The sequence below is a fragment of the Schistocerca piceifrons genome, chromosome X (assembly GCF_021461385.2).
Source record: "Schistocerca piceifrons isolate TAMUIC-IGC-003096 chromosome X, iqSchPice1.1, whole genome shotgun sequence".
NCBI lineage: Eukaryota > Metazoa > Arthropoda > Insecta > Orthoptera > Acrididae > Schistocerca > Schistocerca piceifrons.
Window position 1 is genome coordinate 174,952,776 of NC_060149.1, and position 20,211 is coordinate 174,972,986.

At 41.5% G+C, this 20,211-nt stretch overlaps 1 protein-coding gene across 1 annotated transcript in view; it reads left to right on the top strand.

Moving 5' to 3' along the window:
• Positions 1–20,211, top strand: part of LOC124721795 (facilitated trehalose transporter Tret1-like) — a 198,277-nt gene that overhangs the window by 104,934 nt on the left and 73,132 nt on the right. Inside the window, exon 2 of the mRNA XM_047246917.1 lies at positions 1,218–1,368. Within this exon, the coding sequence (XP_047102873.1) occupies positions 1,218–1,368 (151 nt within the window). The remainder of the gene's footprint in view (positions 1–1,217; positions 1,369–20,211) is intronic.

Genomic DNA, 20,211 nt, shown 5'->3' on the forward strand with positions numbered 1-20,211 from the left:
TTTTGGCAAAGAAATCCATATTCAGTCAGTCATATACGCAAAACTTCGTTAGAAGTGGGATGGTGAAATTACAAGAAGTAGTGTATTTCCTGTCGTATGTACTGCAGCTAACCGTGAAGACATCAAGATCAGTTAAATCTATAAACCAAAACTACTGCAAGCACATAATGTGAATACACTGCCATTTTTATACCTATGGCACCCCTTTCTAGAAAAATTCTGGATAATGGTTTCAAAAGCTGAAGCTAGCTGTGAAGAGAAGAAAAGTTGAAATAAATAACAGCCGAAGAGAAAAGTGCCAGATTCGTTTAATTTCTTTTGATAAATCACAGTTTGTTGTTTCGATCTCCAGCAGGCATGCTACATACATATTTCGTTATGCTATGTGGAAATAAGCTAAATACGTTGTTTTGAATAAAAGTTACCAATTTATAACCACATAAAACAAACTGAATCTAACATGTGCACAAAAGGCCATTGGAATAGTCCTCACGATATCTTATAGTAGAATTCGTCATGGTGTGGGAATAATCCTCAGGATGTCTTATGGTACAATTCAACAAGCATTAATTCTTTGTAAACGTTAGATGGCAAGTCTTTGGATACTGAAGCCTATAATTTGGACTTTTTCTTATGTCCAGTGCATTTTACATGAAATGTGTGATGACATCATTTTATCTTCATAATATACGTTTAACAGTTTTAGTTTAAAATTAGCAAAATTTTTTATTAAGTCAGCATCGCTAACTGTTATGTTTCGTCCAAAGGCAAAGAAAATAGTGCTATATACATTAATGCTGTCAATGATGAACATAATGTTATCAAAATGAGTACACTCCATTGCAAAATGTGATAAACTTTCTGTATTTTGTAAACTTAAAACAACAAAAATGGCAAATACTGCGAGAATATAATTTGCTTAGGCCATAACTCCACTCGTGATGTGTTCCCCCTTTTTACTGAAGATAAGGGAACAGACAGAGAGAGAGAGGGAGAGAGAGATGGAGATCATTAGTGAACACTACTAGGTTTTGCAGCAGATAATATTGGTAATTTTGAAAAGAAATGTGAGAGGACTAATTAGACGTCTATTGCTGTTCATATTTTCTATGGTAGACTTATTAGTTTCTATTTGTTTGTCTGATGTAAATTACCACTGTCTGGATTTAAAGATAATTTTTCACAAGATATGAAATCCATTTATTTCTCTTTCACAGCCTCAGTCTACATGATCCACGTCAATATGTTCCTGATTTGGTCAGGCTGGAGGATGAAACCCTTGAAAACGAACATCAAGAACTCAAAACTCTAAATAATGTTTATTCCTCGACAACAAGTGAGATAGACAAGACATCGGCAATACCTCAGGTAATCGTTGGTTTTTTTAAATATTATCGAGGATGTATATTTTGTTCACTAAACCTTCTGAGAGCTGAATTACCTTGGTACATAAGTTATGTTTCAGCTATTGTAAGTATACCAGATGTCATGTTGCCCATCCTTCAAAAAACGACAGAAAAATAGGTGTATGAAACAGTTCCTAAAACATTGCCACACAGTTTCTTCAAGTTTTCTTTTCAATCATACATTGTTATTATAGCGATTCTTGAAGTTTTCCTGGCATGGTAAGTGTTCCATGAGGCTTTGGGGCTGCAGCCAAACTGCGTCGATATCTTGACAGGACATTTTGGCTGACAACCATTCAAATATCTTAACATACCTAAAGTTGGTGTAATGAAGCTGTAAGCCCAAATCCTCATGGAATAGTGAGTAGGTTATTACTGTGAGTTCTGGTACCAAAATAGCTGTCATCAGCGTCATATTTCCTGGAATAGTAATGCCTCTCCTGGTACCCATTCCCCTCGCTCCCTCCCTCCTCCCCTTTGGCCATTGTAGTTGCGTGACCTCATCATGTCACCTCCCAATCGCTGCTGGGTCATGGAGCACTGACGTTTCAGTCAATAGCTTGAAAGCTCAGTCCCCACGTCTCGAGCAATTTTAATTTTTATAATCCGACTGCTTGAGCGTCATCATTCTTCGCTGTCCTTCGTGCTTGATCGAAGAGATGCTTCCATTGTGGCTAGGTGCTCACTAATCCTAGATCAGTGGCTGTTAACTGCCCCCAACTCCCACACAACATAGCCAGAAGAAGAAAAAATATTAATTGGGTATATTTTTTCCGACTACATACTCAGTACTCACATGGCGGCTGTCTTGCGTCTGGGAGTGTTAAATTTGTTTTCTGATATGTATTTTGTTGGAGCACTTTATAGTTTAGAAATCATGGAGACAGTTTAGTCAGTGACACTAAACGTGTTAAATGCAGCCATTTTGTAGAATATCCTATGACGTCGTTAATTTGCGAAATAATCCGATTCCTTCACTACAGAGTATAAATGCAAGAGCTCAAAAGAGGATGTTTGAACTTATTTATTATCTTGCCAGGCAGCTAATTATTACAGACATCTTCCATTTTTGGTCTGTTCTATGAATATCATGCCGATTTACCAATTTACAAGCAATTTTAACGCCTGCGTTTTGACCTGTCCATTCAAAGCAACGAATTTTACGAAAGTTCCACCACACACGTTAATGGCATACTATTGTGACCAAAGAATATTGCCAATTGCAATTAATGCGCCATATATAGACAGTTGTGTATTTCAGGCTACATGGTTGTTTGTTTCATATCTTAATTTCATTAACATACATAGATAGACTGCAACAACAATGACTGTGTGTGTAGCTCGTTCATTTATCTTATAAAATTGTTCTTATTATTGGGATACATTGCATCGTCACAATTCTAAACCCATGATATAAACTGATGCACTATATGTACTTGGCTTCTAGCATTGTATAGTTCTCGTTATTATTGTTATTATTATTATAGTATTCGTATGTATGAAGGTGGACACATCCTGCATTAATGTGATACGGCTATAAAAACTGTATTATACCACCGCCGAAGGCTGACAGTTACAGATAAGCAACAAGGATAAATTGCTACACAGTCTCCCATGTACTTAGAATTTTTGCAAGTTCAACTAGTTATTACTGTTGGCATTCTCAAGCTGCATTATAAACAGCAAGTGTGTGTGTGTGTGTGTGTGTGTGTGTGTGTGTGTGTGTGTGTCTTCCTGTAGTGTTGCGTTGCCATTATTTGTTGAATAGTACTTCTTTTGATTGCTGGCTAAACTCTCATAGGCTCCTCCATTATCACGGCTTCCCATTCTTGATGTAAAAAGCTGTGAATACATTTCTCTGAAGGATATTTACACCAAGTTCTTGTTAAAGTCTTCTTTCCTCAATGCAAGCATCTCTTCAGTTGAGCACGAGACCTCGACGTACATACAGACAGTGAAGAGTGATGGCTCTCACGCAATCGAAACATAAAAATTAAAATTGCTCGAGGGTTCTGGGGGCGAGGGGGGGGGGCTGAGCTTGCTCGCCACTGGCTGTGCTCCGGTGTCCCGCAGTAATGCATTGGCTAAGTGGGAGAGGGAAGGACGAGGGAGGATGGAATTCCAGAAAACACATTGCAATTCCAGAAAAGCTGATGCTGACGTCAGCTATTTTTCGACCAGAACCCGCAGTCAGACCTTACTATAGTGTTCTCTTTCTTGTCATCTGTGTAACTTTCTCGGAAAACTAGATTAGTTTTTAGAAATAATTTACTACCAAAAGAACACTATGAATGGTCCCCCAGTCCAATGTTGTATATGACCTTTCAGTATTGAAGAAAAACATGTTCAACGATGCTCGTATTTATATAAAAATAATCAGATACATTAATTACGCATTTTTGAAGAGCTGGTTTCATACACTGGCACACATTTATTCTACTATAAGGAAAAACGCTTACTTTCCCTGGAATAACGATGTATATCACACAATGATATAAAATGTTGCATATCATTTATTAGTATTTTCACTAATATTTTCTTGATACTATAGTTTTAGTAAGGCAGCAATGAAATACATTGAGAAACAGAAGTATTAGTTTATGTCAAAAATCAACACAATCAGCAGTAACAAAAGTTTTCATCACACTGTCTTTAAAATGTAGTCAGTCTTAGAGACAAATTTTTTAATAAAGTACGCTAAGGCAATGACCTGTAACATTCTCTATAGCATAGCTTTCAGTAATGAAACATAGAGAATAAAAAGAGAATAAATCATTTTCTAGTGAAAGCTGAATCAATACTTTGTGTCATGATGGGAACTACTGTAGTTGTACTCTTTTCTTCTTGAGAAGAGAGTAACGATGTCAACATTGTGACTTTCCCTCGCAAAAATTGCGTCTGAGTCATCAGACATAAATCTTAGCCACATGACTTTGGTAATTTTTAGTTCATAATCTCACTTGATGTCTACCTCTATCTGTAAAAAATCGGCAAAGTCTGCTTGGCTATCTCCTTGTGACAAAAAACCTTTTGTCACAAGCACCTACTATAGCATATTTCCACTCAGATGGAATCATTACATCCATTTTCTTTCTCTTCCTGTCTATAAGAGCGAAATCTCTGTCGCAGGGCAAAAAGTGATGTCCTGAGGAAAGAAATTTTTCATCAATCTGAAAAAAATACTGTATGTACTAGGTGTGTGCACACTGATAACAATTTACAGTTATTATTTTGGCTGACACAGTTCTGAGACCAAATAACATGTCGACGTATACAGCTCTTCACAGTATATACTAGTGTCTGCACCAGGACGACGAATTTGAGATTGTACTCAGGTCTGAAGACATCTTCAGATGGGTATTTACTTGCATTAACGTCCGGGTATTTTTCCTTAAACAGCATATACATTTTACATAAGCTCAGTTCTGGCGATAGGTGTTTAGAGTCTGTTTGTTCACGACTGTAATATCTGATTTGTTTCGGGAAACTCTCAAATTGTTCCTTATCTGAAGTCTTTACGTTAACTGAGATAGCATATGGTCGTTCAATTGGCATGTTCTCCACGTAAATCGTTGGGAATCTGGGCACCAGTTTTCATTTTATCTTGTAAAACTTGCAGCTTCCGTGGTGTCACAGAGAAAGTCACAGAGAGTTTTCATGCACATTCATGTTTCTTCGTTGTCAAGTGTAATGAAATACCTGGAAGCGCATTTTCTTCGCGACGATGTATCTCTATTGTCGTCTCGATGTTTTGTTGGTTCATTAACGTGTATACACTTTTAAAGTAACTGCAATTGTCCATTGTAATCAAACCATGACTCATCATATAAGGTCATCTTTTGTTTAATGGTGTGTTTAGCGTAGCCTTCTTTGAAACAGGCTATAGGATTACAATCACGATTCTTAAATAATAACAATCACAAATATATCGTAAATACATACTACACTGATACATACATACTTACGTATTACTTTAGGCTAATTGTTTGTCTGGTTCTAGATATACGCTGTCATGAGCTTTTTAGCACTCTGGTTGTAAAGATAACCTATGACTCTTCTTGCATAACGTATATTTACCTCCATATGCATGTCAACCTCGGAAGATGTAACATGTTTACAGTAAACAATATGTGGAGGTCAAAGCATTATTTTGAACATGAAAATACTCAACACCCAGCTTTCAGTACTGGTATAAACACTCACACCTATAAGTGATAAACATGTTGTTACGCTTCCCTTATCTAAAGGTGATTTCCCATATATGTTATCACTATTTTCAGTTAATTGTGGTTTTCCAGCATTCCGCAACTTCTTTCTCACATTATTTGACAATTTATCTGGCTTCATTTTTCGTTTCCTTACTTTGTTTGTTACATTCAAGGCACGAGGAGAAGTACTGATGCAACTGACGCCGACCATCTTGGTACGACTTACAACGTTGTTCCATGGATGCGTATTTTCCAGAGTTTGTGCAGCAGCGCATAGATGTCGTAGTCACGTTATGATAGTAGCAATAGATTTGATATTCCAGAAATGATGTACAACATTGTGGGTGCACTATGTGTATAACTGAACATGGCCAAAAAGTAATATACAACGTTGTTCCGGAGAATATTCACTTGGATAGGAAAACTTCATTACTAATGTTTGTTTTAAATACTTTTTAAACTGTAAATTATGCGGTTGAATAACTTGTAAAATGTAAAAAGATGCTCTCCTACAATTTCTTTCCAACATCAAATATGAAATCACTGCAGGATATTAGTGTTGTCGCTTAGATTCCCCGTCACCCAGAAACATAAAAATGGAGCATTAACACTCTGGTGTGTATCTGTATTCCACCTTGATCTTGGTTTAGTCGGTATCATTTGAGATAAATACAATATCAGAAACACTTTTCTGTTTACTTCCGTACAGCTTTGTAACGTACTTGGCTCCAGAAATTGGCTGCAAAGTCGGAAGTTCACTTCAAAATTATTTCTCTTACATTGTAATTATTCTCATTTTTACATATATTAACAACATCACATGAAACGTTGTCATTTATGTTATGCATTTATGCAAATAAAACATCATTAATTGGTGTTACACGCACTGTGCTATATAAGAATGGTAGTGTGCCCATGAGATCTTTTTTATTTTTAATCGTGAACGAATTTCCAAATCCAATGTCGTGCATAATTATAATTCTGATGCCATACGTACTTACAATGACAGTAGTATTTGCTTGTAAAAGTGATTTATCAGTGAGATTTGATTTAGAAAATGGGATACACTTGTTCGTCTTTGTGTTACAAAAAGCTCTTCGAATTGAATATTGTAAGTCCTACTGCAACAAGCTCCCTTACGGTCTGTCCAAGTACAAACTCACGCTGGCTGTCGAGGAAGTTAGTTACCGATACTAGCATCTATAATTTCGACGCTTTATGCAGCGTTGCTTGATGTTTCCGGACATGGGTTCAAATGGCTCTGAGCACTATGGGACTTAACATCTGAGGTCATCAGTCCCCAAGAACTTAGAACTACTTAAACCTAACTAACCTAAGGACATCACACACAACCATGCCCGAGGCAGGATTCGAACCTGCGACCGTAGCAGTCGCGCGGTTCCAGACTGTAGCGCCTAGAACCGCTCGGCCACACCGGCCGGCCCGGACATGGGTTCCTGTACTCAATTTGCTCCTCAAAACACATTACAAACTCTCGAAGTTTGTCGGTACTGTTTTGTTACATCCTTTACCAATGGCGTGGCGGATAATTTCAGTTGCTCTATTGGGATATTCGTATATGACAGTTTTGCACTGGGAAGTGACATCGTTGGCAACTAGTTTTGAAATGCAAAGAGTCATGCAAGTGATCTGGTGCCTGGTGCGAAGATTGACAGTTGATTCTGGACATATGCTCATAAAATGTAGCGGACGTAAATACACGAAAAAAATCAGATATAGTTTGACTGCGCTGTCGGCGATCAGTTAGTCCGTGAACGAACCGACGCCTCTTCCCGACCCCTTGATCCTATTACCCAGCATCAGACATATCTTAACACACCAACCACAAAGACATCTTATAAATACCACACGAAAAGCGAAACACCGCTGTCGGTCACGAATGTACTACGCATAGGCATCTCAACAACTGCCCTCACTCCTTCCCAGAAATCCCGCCAACGTGTACAGTGCGAACCTTTACACAGGCTGCTATCCTGAGCTGTGAAAAACTTTCAATGTACTAATTTTCTTTAAACCCACTAAACACGACAGTGACATCTCCTCCTAAAGAACTATCAGTCACTCCACAGTGTTCAGCAAGTTGTTGGAATCCATTCTCTCCCAATGCATACAGAAACACCTAAACCAGCATCTACCACTGCCTACCAACCAGTGTGAATTCCATTCTAACTTCTTCTCCAGGACGACTAACTCTTGTATGCAACCCATCTTTCATCCCACCAATTCAATAACAGCAAATCTGCCATCTTCTTGACCCATGTTTGGCCTTCCAGTTTCCTTTTCAAACTTCTGGCATATTCACTTCCAGCAAACTATGCAAATCTTATTGTACTCTTCCTGATCACTTCCCAATCCTAAGTAACCATAAATAACACTAATTTATTAATTACATTTCTGATACGCCTAAACACCACGGTCCAGAAATCCCAACGATTCCTTCAACCAGTTTACCTCCGAACGCTCCTCGAAATCATCCCATCCAAGACCCAAGAAATGAATATGTCTACTGTCTCCATGACTTCTACCTCACTATTTACAATTGTACTATCTAATTCACTCACACACTGAAGTACCCTTGACAAATCTCAACCGTAAACGAAAATGGGTGCACACCTACTAACCATCCAAGAAAAAATCCATGAATGGACTGGAACTACCGGACACCTGAGCACGTGATTACATCTTTCCGCCATACTCCGCACTTTTAACTCTTGTACCCTGCCTCACTTGTAGAACACATCCCCCGAAGTTTACACCTCCACACTCTGCATATCCTATCCCAACAAAACTTTAACCACCACACCTACCTGAACAAGAAATCCGCCCAGAGATCTACTTCCCTTTCAGTTTTCACACAACACTTATCTCCACTTCAGCACTCTTTCTGCTCCTGCCCCCTCACTTTCCTTGCTCCCTTTCCAAATGCTTCTTTTGGAGCCATCCTTCCCAACTCTTTATTCGACATCCTTTCCAAAGTACTCCTTCCCAACCCCCTACCTGCACCCCAAGAATCCTAGTCACCTACCACGCCTTCCTATAATTCGAGTAATGTGAAAAGCACCATTTTTATAGACTGTCGTCAATGGACTTTACTTTAGAGACATTTTTACTTAAAATCTTCAACGCACAACCACCCGCTTTAATAATTTTTAAAACATGTACGTGTTTTATATCTTTAATTTTTTTAGGAACAATGCTTGTACATTTTACTAACGTTAGCCCAGGAAATGAAATGACAATGAAGAGAAAAAAAGATGGATCAGTAATTCATATCTTGAAGCTGAAGCCTCAATTTTCCAACTCATAGCCGGCCGCGGTGGTCTAGCGGTTCTGGCGCTGCAGTCCGGAACCGCGGGACTACTACGGTCGCAGGTTCGAATCCTGCCTCGGGCATGGGTGTGTGTATGATTAGTTGATGCTTACCCTTAATTACTTTTAAACGCAGAATCTGAGCGTTTTATGCTAATCGACATGTCTTTTAGGATATGCAAATATAACTGAATACATTTTGACGCTGTGAGGACTCTCATAATATTTCAAAAATACTTAGAACATCTTGAACAGGAAATATTACATGCTGCAAACTTTTTAAATGGTGTTACAGTCACTGGGTTAGTTAGGTTTAAGTAGTTCTAAGTTCTAGGGGACTTATGACCTAAGATGTTGAGTCCCATAGTGCTCAGAGCCATTTGAACAATTTTCCAACTCATAATACTGCTATTTACACGATTTCTGGAGCTGGATTTTTGCTTTTGATCTCTGCTCGTGTGTTCTGTTGCCTTCGACGATTCTGACTTACTTCGTCGGTACTGATTTGAGCTGAGCATCACACTGGTGCCATCATAAAATACCAAAATTGATTATTTCACTGGTCATAAGCAACACGGAAGTGAATTTTCAGGTGATACCGGAGCTTGCGTATCCCTAGTTAACGCTGAAACATAACGGTGTATCGGCTCACTGCCTTTGGATGCAAATACACATCGTTTTGTAACACACATTAATCAGCATATCGCTTTAAAAGCTCAAGTAAAGGTCAGCGTTACGTTTTCATGTGTCTGTAGATCAATAAAGTTTCGAAGCTGTGGCGATTTTTAAACATCTATCAGTGCTCAGTCTAATGTAGATGTCTATCTGGCTGAAGTAAGCGGATCATTTCTGTGCTCAGATTGATTAGTTGATGCTTACCCTTAATTACTTTTAAACGCAGAATCTGAGCGTTTTATGCTAATCGACATGTCTTTTAGGATATGCAAATATAACTGAATACATTTTGACGCTGTGAGGACTCTCATAATATTTCAAAAATACTTAGAACATCTTGAACAGGAAATATTACATGCTGCAAACTTTTTAAATGGTGTTACAGTCACTGGGTCCATCCAGGAGCAACACCTCTACAATTTAAAACAGTTATTTAATACACTTAGAGTTATTTAGCTCAAATTCGAATTAAGTAAATGTAATTCTTTTCAATCAAGCGTTCAGAACACCGGCGACATACTGAGAGAAGATGGTCCGAGGCCCACGTCAGCCCATGTAGAAGTGATTGATAATCTCCCGGCGGCGAAGGATTTGGAGGATCTCTGATCGTACTCGAACAAGATAAATTACTGTGACATATTTATACCAAATGCTGCACGTGTATCACACCCCTTCGACTAGTTTCGAAAGAACTGAGATTGATATTAGTAGTCCGCCACTTTTCAGGCAGCTTTCATTAAACAAAAAAAGAATTTTAAGTCTGCTTCCCACCTGACCACATTCACGTCACGAAAACATTTAGTCCTGGTGACAGATGCCTCGAAATTAGCGACTGTTTCTGTTCTCTCACATAAAACCATTGACAGCATGGAGTGACCGACTGCATATGCTTCTAAAACACTATATAGAGGCACAGTTGAATTTTAGCCAGATGCAAAATGGGGTCAGTCGTTATTATTTACAGTATTAAAAAATCCAGGTTTTCTTATACGGTACAACATTCCACCTGGTTCTGTCTACAAGCCACTAATTTCGGTCTTTGTCCCCCCTGCGCTCCCGATCAAACCTACCAGATAAGACAGCCTAACAATTACAGAGGTATCTGCTGTTTTTTTAGAAATTACTATTACACGATTCACTACTGACCTGCGTCCTTTCGAATCTAAAAAATAATTTGTTTCCATGTTAATAAAACATTGGGAACTCGCTGAAAAAATTCCCCATTATGCACCATGAGGTACCTAGTCTCACTAATCAGGACCCAGTGTTCAGTAAGTAGTCATATCTCGCGAAGAGACCATGAGGATAAAATCAGAGAGATTAGAGCCCACACAGTGGCATACCGACAATCTTTCTTTCCACTAACAATATGAGACTGGAATAGAAGGGGGAACCGATAGAGGTACTCAAAGTACCCTCCGCCACACACCGTCAGGTGGCTTGCGGAGTCTGGATGTAGATGTACATGTAGATGTAGTATGATACACATGTTTCAATTGCCCAAAGCACCTGCCCAAAGTTATGGACCCTCCCCTACGGACCTATTTTGCGATGGGCTACAGACTCAGTTAACTATGGGGTATTTCTGCTAGTCACAGAATAGTCTGAGTGCCAGCTTCTAATCCTGAGTACAGTCCGGCCTCATCCTCAAATCACTACACGAGGCACACTGGGGGATGTCAAGGATGAAGGCATTGGCATTGCATCATGTATATCGACCGGGCATTGATGTCTACATGGAACATGTCATCCAGGCCTGTCAAACATGTGCACAAAACCAGTCAGAGGAACGTGATGTTTGTTCGCTACAACCATGAGACAACATGCACATAGACTTTGCAAACCATTTCAAGGGGGCAATAACGTTACTTCAGGTAGACGCTTGCAAGCTTGTACTCTTTCAATTGCAATCAAGACTTTAATAAAAATGGCAAAGGTAATGTTACTGAGAACGCTGGGAGGAGTTGTGGTCTAAATAACAATCGTTTTATTCTTTCTTAACATCACATGACAAAAAATGGCTAGAGAAACCCCACACAAACATTTTTATTTGTCAAACATTTTCTATAATATGGGGTCTATGGCTAACAAAGTGATCAGCTGGGCATCAACACACCACACTAACCAGAACTAATCGGTTTGTCTGGCTTCATAAATGTGAATCTGTGGTATGGCCCAAAAACTACGCTACTATCAAGCATCTATGCTCTACTATTCCATAAGGAAAAATATTCTTCCAAAGAACAGGATTCTGATAAGCATATACTGGAACCCTAACGCCGTAGCATCGAATACTTTACCCTTCTGCGGATCAGGGTGACACATCACGATGCGCTCATCGACTGCAGCCATGGACGGCGGCAATCTGTTATAACATCGCGCACCCAGAAACGTGCAAGTACGCGGTCTCGCATTCAGCTGATTCAGAACGCAGATACTTCACTATAAGCCTCTGAAACTCAGGTGGATTCCAGTGTGCAGGTGGACCCATTTGCTGGTCTGCCAAACCGTGACACGACTATGCGTGACGGAATATGTCAAATGTTTAGACGGCCGACTCAAAACAAATAAGTACACCAATGCATCACTTGTTGTGTGCGTGATGCAAGAAGCAGTACCTCTGACGGTTCAGATGGTGACTGGCACAGGCTCTAAGTGTCACAGTAGAAAAGCACACAAGTCGCACCGTTTAGGTAAAGACCTGCCGTTCTTTACTAGCGAAGTGCCAGTACAAGAGTGTCCTCTTTCTCTACAGCTTTCCTCCCCACCTCAGTAGTATAGCACATTTACGTGCTTAGGTTACTCCCACTTTAGCACAAGCCAATCATGAGCTGGTGCGCAGCATTCGAAGCTGGGAGACTGCTCCCCTGCTCTGCACACACTGATTTGACCAACCAACTAGTTCAACAATTAATTGGAAGAAAAGGAGAAAAGATTCAGCTTCGCGGCCTCTTTCCCACGCATTTACACCATGCCTTTGCTAAAAGCATGACCTGGATGAAACCACAGCCCTCCATAAAAAGATCGTTATCTCTCCTGTTGCGTCCATGCGTCCACTTCGAACTTTCCAAAGAACGGCCATGAACTTGCTAAAAGCCCCGTGCCTCCACAAATATGTTTTGTAGCAGAGTCTGGATGCCTTGACGCCACTACCCTGTCCCACGGAAATTCGCAGAAACTCACAGCCGTCTCAGCGGCATCCTACCTAACAAGGGCCCATCCTCTGATTTATTGCCAGTCATCAGTTTGTACAAAGCTCTGCTCATAGCTGCAGCGACTCCTTGGCGCTAATCAGCCTACCTGGACGTGGTCGCCGACCGACCGGCGCCACCCAGTGTGTCTGCACAATGAGACCGAGGAACTTGGTTGTCCACAAACGTTATCACCCGGGTTCCACAGAAAAAACGCTCTCCTCCGCCCTCAGATGCCGTATGCTTTTACTGCACTCAATTAACTCTGTTCCTCTGAACGTAGGTACAGTTTACCGCTATGTCTTCACTAAGCACACAAGCAAGAGCATTAACTACTGCCAATCATTTCATCATATGAATGAAGTCAGATCATATCAAATAATAAAGATCATCTTCCCTAAGAACATTGAGCACCATGACATCATATCAAAAGTGAGAGTGCCCTGCCACCTCTCACGCTCTCTCTAATTTCCTGTATGTTGCCCAGCTCTCATCAACGACGTCTGCAGATACACTCTGCCACTAGAGACAATCTTAGCTACAGAGGTAGCGCCACATGCCATCGTATCTGACAATAGGTCGTAGTTCTCATAGGCCAAGTTCCTTTCTTTTTGCCAAAGGAACTGCACAGCACAAGTGAGCACCATTTCTTTCCACCCTGCATCTAACTTAGAAGCAGATCAGGTGGTCAGAACATTTAAGATCCAAATGAACTGGATGATGATGGCAGCGACTTCTGAGGAAGTCCTGACGTGCTTCTTCAGTATGTATTATTCGATCACTTTTCTATACAGCTGTATGCGCCATACCATTTACAATATTATGCAACTGACCCTGCCTGCTCAGACCTCATAGCCACGCTTGTACTAGTATCTGCATTATTTATTCAATGGTCTGACATACGGGCAGTCACTAAAGTGGACTCAAGGTTCAAGAGTCGTTGCTGGTGATTCTGGCTGAGCCATGTCCAGACCATTGCCTCCCAGATTTCCATGCACCAGCAACCTCAGTTCCTCACCCCCCTCCCCCCTCCCATCGGCGACCCATGGGTATAACCTCGGCCCCCACTGTAGTCTACTATGCAGAAATCACTATGCACAATGAACTGTGGTCACCGATCCTGGATCTTTTAACCCTGGCTATTGCAGCACCTATGGTATGATAAAGGCAGCGATATCGAAACAGATTCAGAAAGTCGGGGCAAAGCATCTGTGCAGCAGCTGGTTCCGCAATTGACAGCCATGATACCAGAGGATCACAACAAAGAATTCACTTGGGAATGGCCGCCGGTCTGCTAAAGCAGATAAATACCCAGCCCTGTGGCTGGATCACCAGGTCGTATCTTGCTGAAGCCTCAGTGTGCTGATTCGCAAAAAGTGCTGATACTCGCTTTTTAGAGCTGGACTTTGGATCTGGAACTCTGATTGCGTGTGTTGTTTTTTGTGACAATTCTAGCTCTGTTCCGTTACACTAATTTTCAGGTAACTTTAATTGTAATCGTAACTTTCGCTCTCCACTGTGTTTTTGGCCATAGATTTACCTTCCGTCTCGGTTTCCATATCTTGTGTGATTTGCGGCAGTGATCTGCCTAGTTTGTGTCAGGCTACTATCCAAAGTGACGGATGCATCAGTAAGACGTGCACCAACAGTCTACGATCGTTAGTAATCTGTACGATAGCCGTTTTTTTTTTTTTTTCTACCTCCGATCGCTTAGTATAGAAGCTACGCCACCGGTAGAAAGTGGACATGCGCTGTAGGCTACTGCGCAAATCTCGCACTACACACTCCGCCATTGCCGACCTCAAGGCATCAGTCTGCGTTGCACTACAGCCATGTAAACATGGCTGCCGTCATTGTTGCTCCCACCAGGTGCGAATTACGAAGTGTAATTCGGTTTCTGCGAGCAGAAGGGAATAGTGCAGCTGAAATTCGTCGGAGAATGAGGAATGCTGACGTCAGGAATTGTATTGATCCATGACAACGCTCATCCACACACTGCTGGCACAACCCAACAGGTCATTGAACAATTTCAATGGGACATTTTCGATCATCCGCAGTACAGTCCTGATCTGGCACCCAGCGACTTTCACCTTTTCCCTGAAGTGAAGACGTGGCTCGAAGGGCAGCACTTTCAAACCAACGAAGATCTTCAAAACAACGTCAATGCTCATTTAAAAACATTGGCGGCAACATTTTTTGGAGAGGGTATTGCAAAGCTTGTGCACAGGTACGATGAATGTGTCAATCTTTTCGATGATTATGATGAAAAGTAACCGTAAGTGTACAAAACTTTTGGTAATAAAATAATTGTTTTCTATGAACTTGATTTTATTTTTAGCCTATTGGAGGTTGAAAAAAAAAACGGCCCTCGTATTTTAGGATGTCACGGTTAAGCTCCACATCGACAACATATGGTCCAGAATATTTGCAGACATAATTTTAAACATAACTTTTGCGTTTGCTAGATGATAGTTGTAAAAAAATGTGAGCGCTGGTCTACTGACCAGAGCACTCACAAGCCCGGCTGAGTCTGCGTTTTACAGTCTCTTTGTAGAGATTTCGTGGTGCAAGAGTAAAACAAAGGAAATCACCAGAACATTACATGTAAGGTGTGAAACGAATTGCGTCAATGAGTTGCTTCTCGCATAGTGTTGATATTATGTTGTCCAACCCCAGCACCTTCCAACGAACTCATGTGAGCACAGCACTTCGTAGCTTAGATTGCAATCCTACGTATGTTACTTCACCCGTGAATCATTCATTCAGAAACAAATGCATTTTTTTACGTTTAGGAAACAGCAACGCTAGACAGTTACGAGTAATTACCACTATCTTCTTTTCACCGCAATTTTGTGAACATTACAATGGAAAATGGAAATGAGCGTTTGGCGTCATTGGCCGGGAGGCCCCTCGCGGGGCAGGTCCGGCCGCCATATCGCAGGTCTTATTACATTCGGCGCCACATTGGGCGACCTGCACGCCGGATGGGGTTGAAATGATGATGAACACAACACAACACCCAGTCCCTGAGCGAAGAAAATCTCCGACCCAGCCGGGAATCGAACCCGGGCCCAGAGGACGGCAATCCGTCACGCTGACCACTCAGCTACTGGGGCGGACAACATTACAATGATATAAGTCGATAATAATATCAGCATCGGCATACGTTTCAGTAAAGTAAAGCAGTCATTAGTCCCGAACTTAATTTGAAACCGACAGTGTTTCCAACGTGTGCTGCTACTGGAAACGGTATGCCATTGAGTTCATTCAACCCCAACGTAACAGAGAAATCGAAACAAATTTTATCTATTTAAATAACTTTTCATGACCAGTTCCATTAATGTCAATGACATTCTTCTCAGTGCTGGTACCGTGGCTAACGAAAGCAGAATGTTGGAGATGAAAGAAGAATTTGTACACAGAGTAATGATTTAGATTCCATTTGACTGTTGGTTTCACTGTCACTGTGACTCAGCACATACGTTTAAATCGCTAAGACTTTTCACGTAATTTTACACTAAATCATTGTTACAGTAATCAGAACAAATGGCAAAGTCCCGCCGCCAAATCCTAAACGTTCTCTCGGTATTTTTCGCGAGATATTGTGTCTTAACAGCAATAATTAGATGCAGACACACAGCTTATTCCTTTCTATGAAACAAAGCACCGACAGCATTAAAGTAACATACTAAAGATTAAATTCCGTCCACAGTCTCTTCCTTTCTTATTCAGTAAAACAGTGCGGAGACGTTTATCATTTAATTCAGTACAAAAGCTGAGAATCTGGCGTGAAATGGCACATCCATGCATTTAGAGACCAAATCCTGTGACAAAATTCTTTCATCGTAGGTATTCTGACCAGCGTGACTTGCCTCACTGCAGTCGATTCATCAGGAAATTCTCCAGCAGAACTCAAGTCCTTCAAAGATTCGCACATATAATAATTTACAAAATATTAACATTTTCCTCTTAAATCGTTCCCTTGAAGGCAAATCACTGTACTAGTTTCTTTACATTAAATTTCGTCACACCTCATTCCCTGTATTTTACTAATGTTTCATAGAATCTTCTTTAATTTCCTGACAACTCCAACGCTTCTCAAGGTAAACGGAGTTTAAGGAAAAACTGCTGAAGTAAACAGTAAATAGTGTGATGTCTGCTAAAAGAAAGGCCCAGGAAAAATGAAAGAAAGAATATCGCCAAACAAAGACGCACTAGTCTAGGCGAGCCCCCTCTACCGCTATTATAGTTAGAGGAGAGATTAAGCTTCATGTTGATCTGCGGCTCAGAGATACTGCACACTGGCCTAGTCGGAGCTCTCTCCATGGGCCATAAACAGGACATCCAGTCTGCTGATCTTCGGAATGGTATCAGCAAACCATTATATGAATGCTTGGTATCCTTTCTTTCTGACATGTCCGAAAGAACAGACACCATGCGGAATCCGTAGCTGTGATAAAAATAACGTAAACTGAAGGTGAAAGAGGGAGGAAGGAAAGGAGAGGGGAAGGAACTATTGACGTCAGCTGCATCATGGCTTTATGCAGAATCAGCGATGACGAGTGAAAATGTGTGCAGGACCGGGATTCAAAGCAAGAATTTCTGCTTACTTGGCAGCGGGGTTAACCACTGCGCCATCCAGACAGAGTGATTATCGCAATTCGCCAACTATCTCACCACACCTCCAGGACGACCCACAGTCCTACCTAGCGCCACCACCCACACATGTCCGAAAGAACAGACACGACGCATTCATACATTGGAGCCCCAAAGAAACTGGTATCGGCATCCGCATTCAAATACAGAGATATGTAAACAAGCCGAATACGGCACTGCGGTCGCCATCGCCTATATAAGACAAGAAATGTCTAGCGCAGTTGTTAGATCGGTTACTGCTGCTACAATGGCACGTTATCAAGATTTAAGTGAGTTTGAACGTGGTGTTATAGTCGGCGCACGAGCGATGGTGCACAGCATCTCTGAGGTAGCGATGAAGTGGGGATTTTCCCGTACGACCATTTCACGAGTGAACCGTGAATATCAGGAATCCGGTAAAAAACCAAATCTGCGACATCGCTGCGGCCGGAAATAGATCCTGCAAGAACAGGACCAACGACGACTGAAGAGAATCGTTCAACGTGACAGAAGTGCAACCCTTGCGCAAATTGTTGCAGATTTCAGTGCTGGGCCATCAACAAGTGTTAGCGTGCGAACCATTCAACAAAACATCATCGATATGGGCTTTCCGACCCGAAGGCCCACTCGTGTACCCTTGATGACTGCACGACACAAAGCTTTACACCTCTCTTGGGCCCGTCAACGCCGTCATAGAACTGTTGATGACTGGAAACATGTTGCCTGGTCGGACGAGTCTCGTTTCAAATTCTATCGAGCGGATGGATGTGTACGGGTGTGGAGACAACCTCATGAATCCATGGACCCTGTATGTCAGCAGGGGACTGTTCAAGCTGGTGGGGGCTCTGTAATGGTGTGGGGCGTGTGCAGTTGGAGTGATATGGGGCCCCTGATACGTCTAGACACGACTCTGACAGGTGACACGTACGTAAGCATCCTGTTTGATCACCTGCATCCGTTCATGTCCATTGTGTGTTCCAGCGGACTTGGGCAATTCCAGTAGGACAATGCGAAACCCCACACGTCCAGAAGTGCTACAGAGTGGCTCCATGAACACTCTTTTGAGTTTAAACACTTCCGCTGGCCACCAAACTCCCCAGACATGAACATTATTGAGCATATCTGGGATGCCTTGCAGCGTGTTGTCAAGAAGAGATCTCCACCCCCTCGTACTCCTACGGATTTATGGACAGCCCTGGAAAGATTCATGGTGTCAGTTCCCTCCAGCACTACTTCATACATTAGTCGAGTCCATGCCACGCTATTATGCGGCACTTCTGCGTGCTCACGGGGGCCCTACACGAAATTAGTCAGGTGTACCAGTTTCTTTGATTCTTCAGTGTATAAGTGATTCGCCTCGATCGACAATGAATCCACCACCGTCACTGCCGATGGACAGTTTCGTTCGCCCGCCTGTGGGAATCTCAAAGTAACGAGCATGGAAGACATGGCGCAAACTGTGGATAGGTGGTGCTAGGCGCAAGGTGGGAATGTGGGTCGGCCGGGAGGCGTTCCCAAATAGTCCGCGTAGTTGCGATGAATGCTGTTTTCGGATGGCACAATGCTTAACGGAATTGGCTACTAAGCAGGGGGTCCTGGGTTTGAATCCCAGTCCAGCACACATTTTCACTCGACGCCGCTGATTCTGCATACAATCCCGACGCAGCTAACATAAATAGTTCCTTCCCTTTCCTTTCCTTTTCCTCCCTTCCACCTTCAGTTTACATAAAACTGCATGTTATCCTGAAATGTTTTTAGACAGAACATTTTTTAGTAATTGCGTGTTTTACAGCAAGGAAAAAGAGAGGACGTTCCTTCAGCGCAACGACAGTTGTTGATAAATTATCCATCTAATAAGATTCAGATCAATCAAAAGAAAGAACACACGCTAAGTGACCTTTTGTAGAACGCTAGAGGATACATATTTGGATACATTCCTACTGTGAGATACTTTGTGATTATGCCTCAAGTAAGATCCTTCAAATTTTGCTGGCAGATCATTCAAGACCTTGGTGGCGAGCATGGGCAGTGATGATCAGTCAGTCACTGATGTCACAAGCTTGGTCCAGTCCAGCCTGGCTGTAATCTGTAAGACAATGCTGCCATCTGCCGTCAAATGCATGTAGTGTGAATGCCGTTCCACGGCTGCCCACAACAATAATAACACACCAGTCATCGCCCGGTAATATTGTGCAGGAACAGTCCGCCACGCAGTGTAATATACATTATAAGTAGCACCCAGCAAAGCGGTCTAACATTATTATTAATAAAAGGGGAATATTATTATTTCTGAATCATGTTTCTTGTGGAAGGATGTTAGTTGAAATACTTAGGAGTAAGCCATTTTGTAATAGCTAGCTACCATCAGTTTATCCATCGTCCAAAATGAATAATTCATGTGGAAATAGAAGGCGTTATGATGTATCATAATTGTATTTACCCAGCTGGTCCACCAAATCCTTCAGTTTTATTGAGTGCAAGTGTCAAAAGTGCATTAGTTTATTTGATTGCAGTTTGTTGCACTTAAGTGCATAATTTGTAATTAATAATGTAACTAGTGTGTACTGCCTTCCAAAGCTGGATAGTAAAAATAAGTCCATCATCGTGTAAATTGCTTTAGCAAATTGTTCTTGACAAATAACACTACAGCTAACACAAAATTAGAAGAATTTCCTATCAGTTTAAGTATACCATAGACAATGTGACACGTCTTACGGTCAGAGACAACATAGGGCATGTCGGAGTCGCACTGTTACTAGTCGGTCG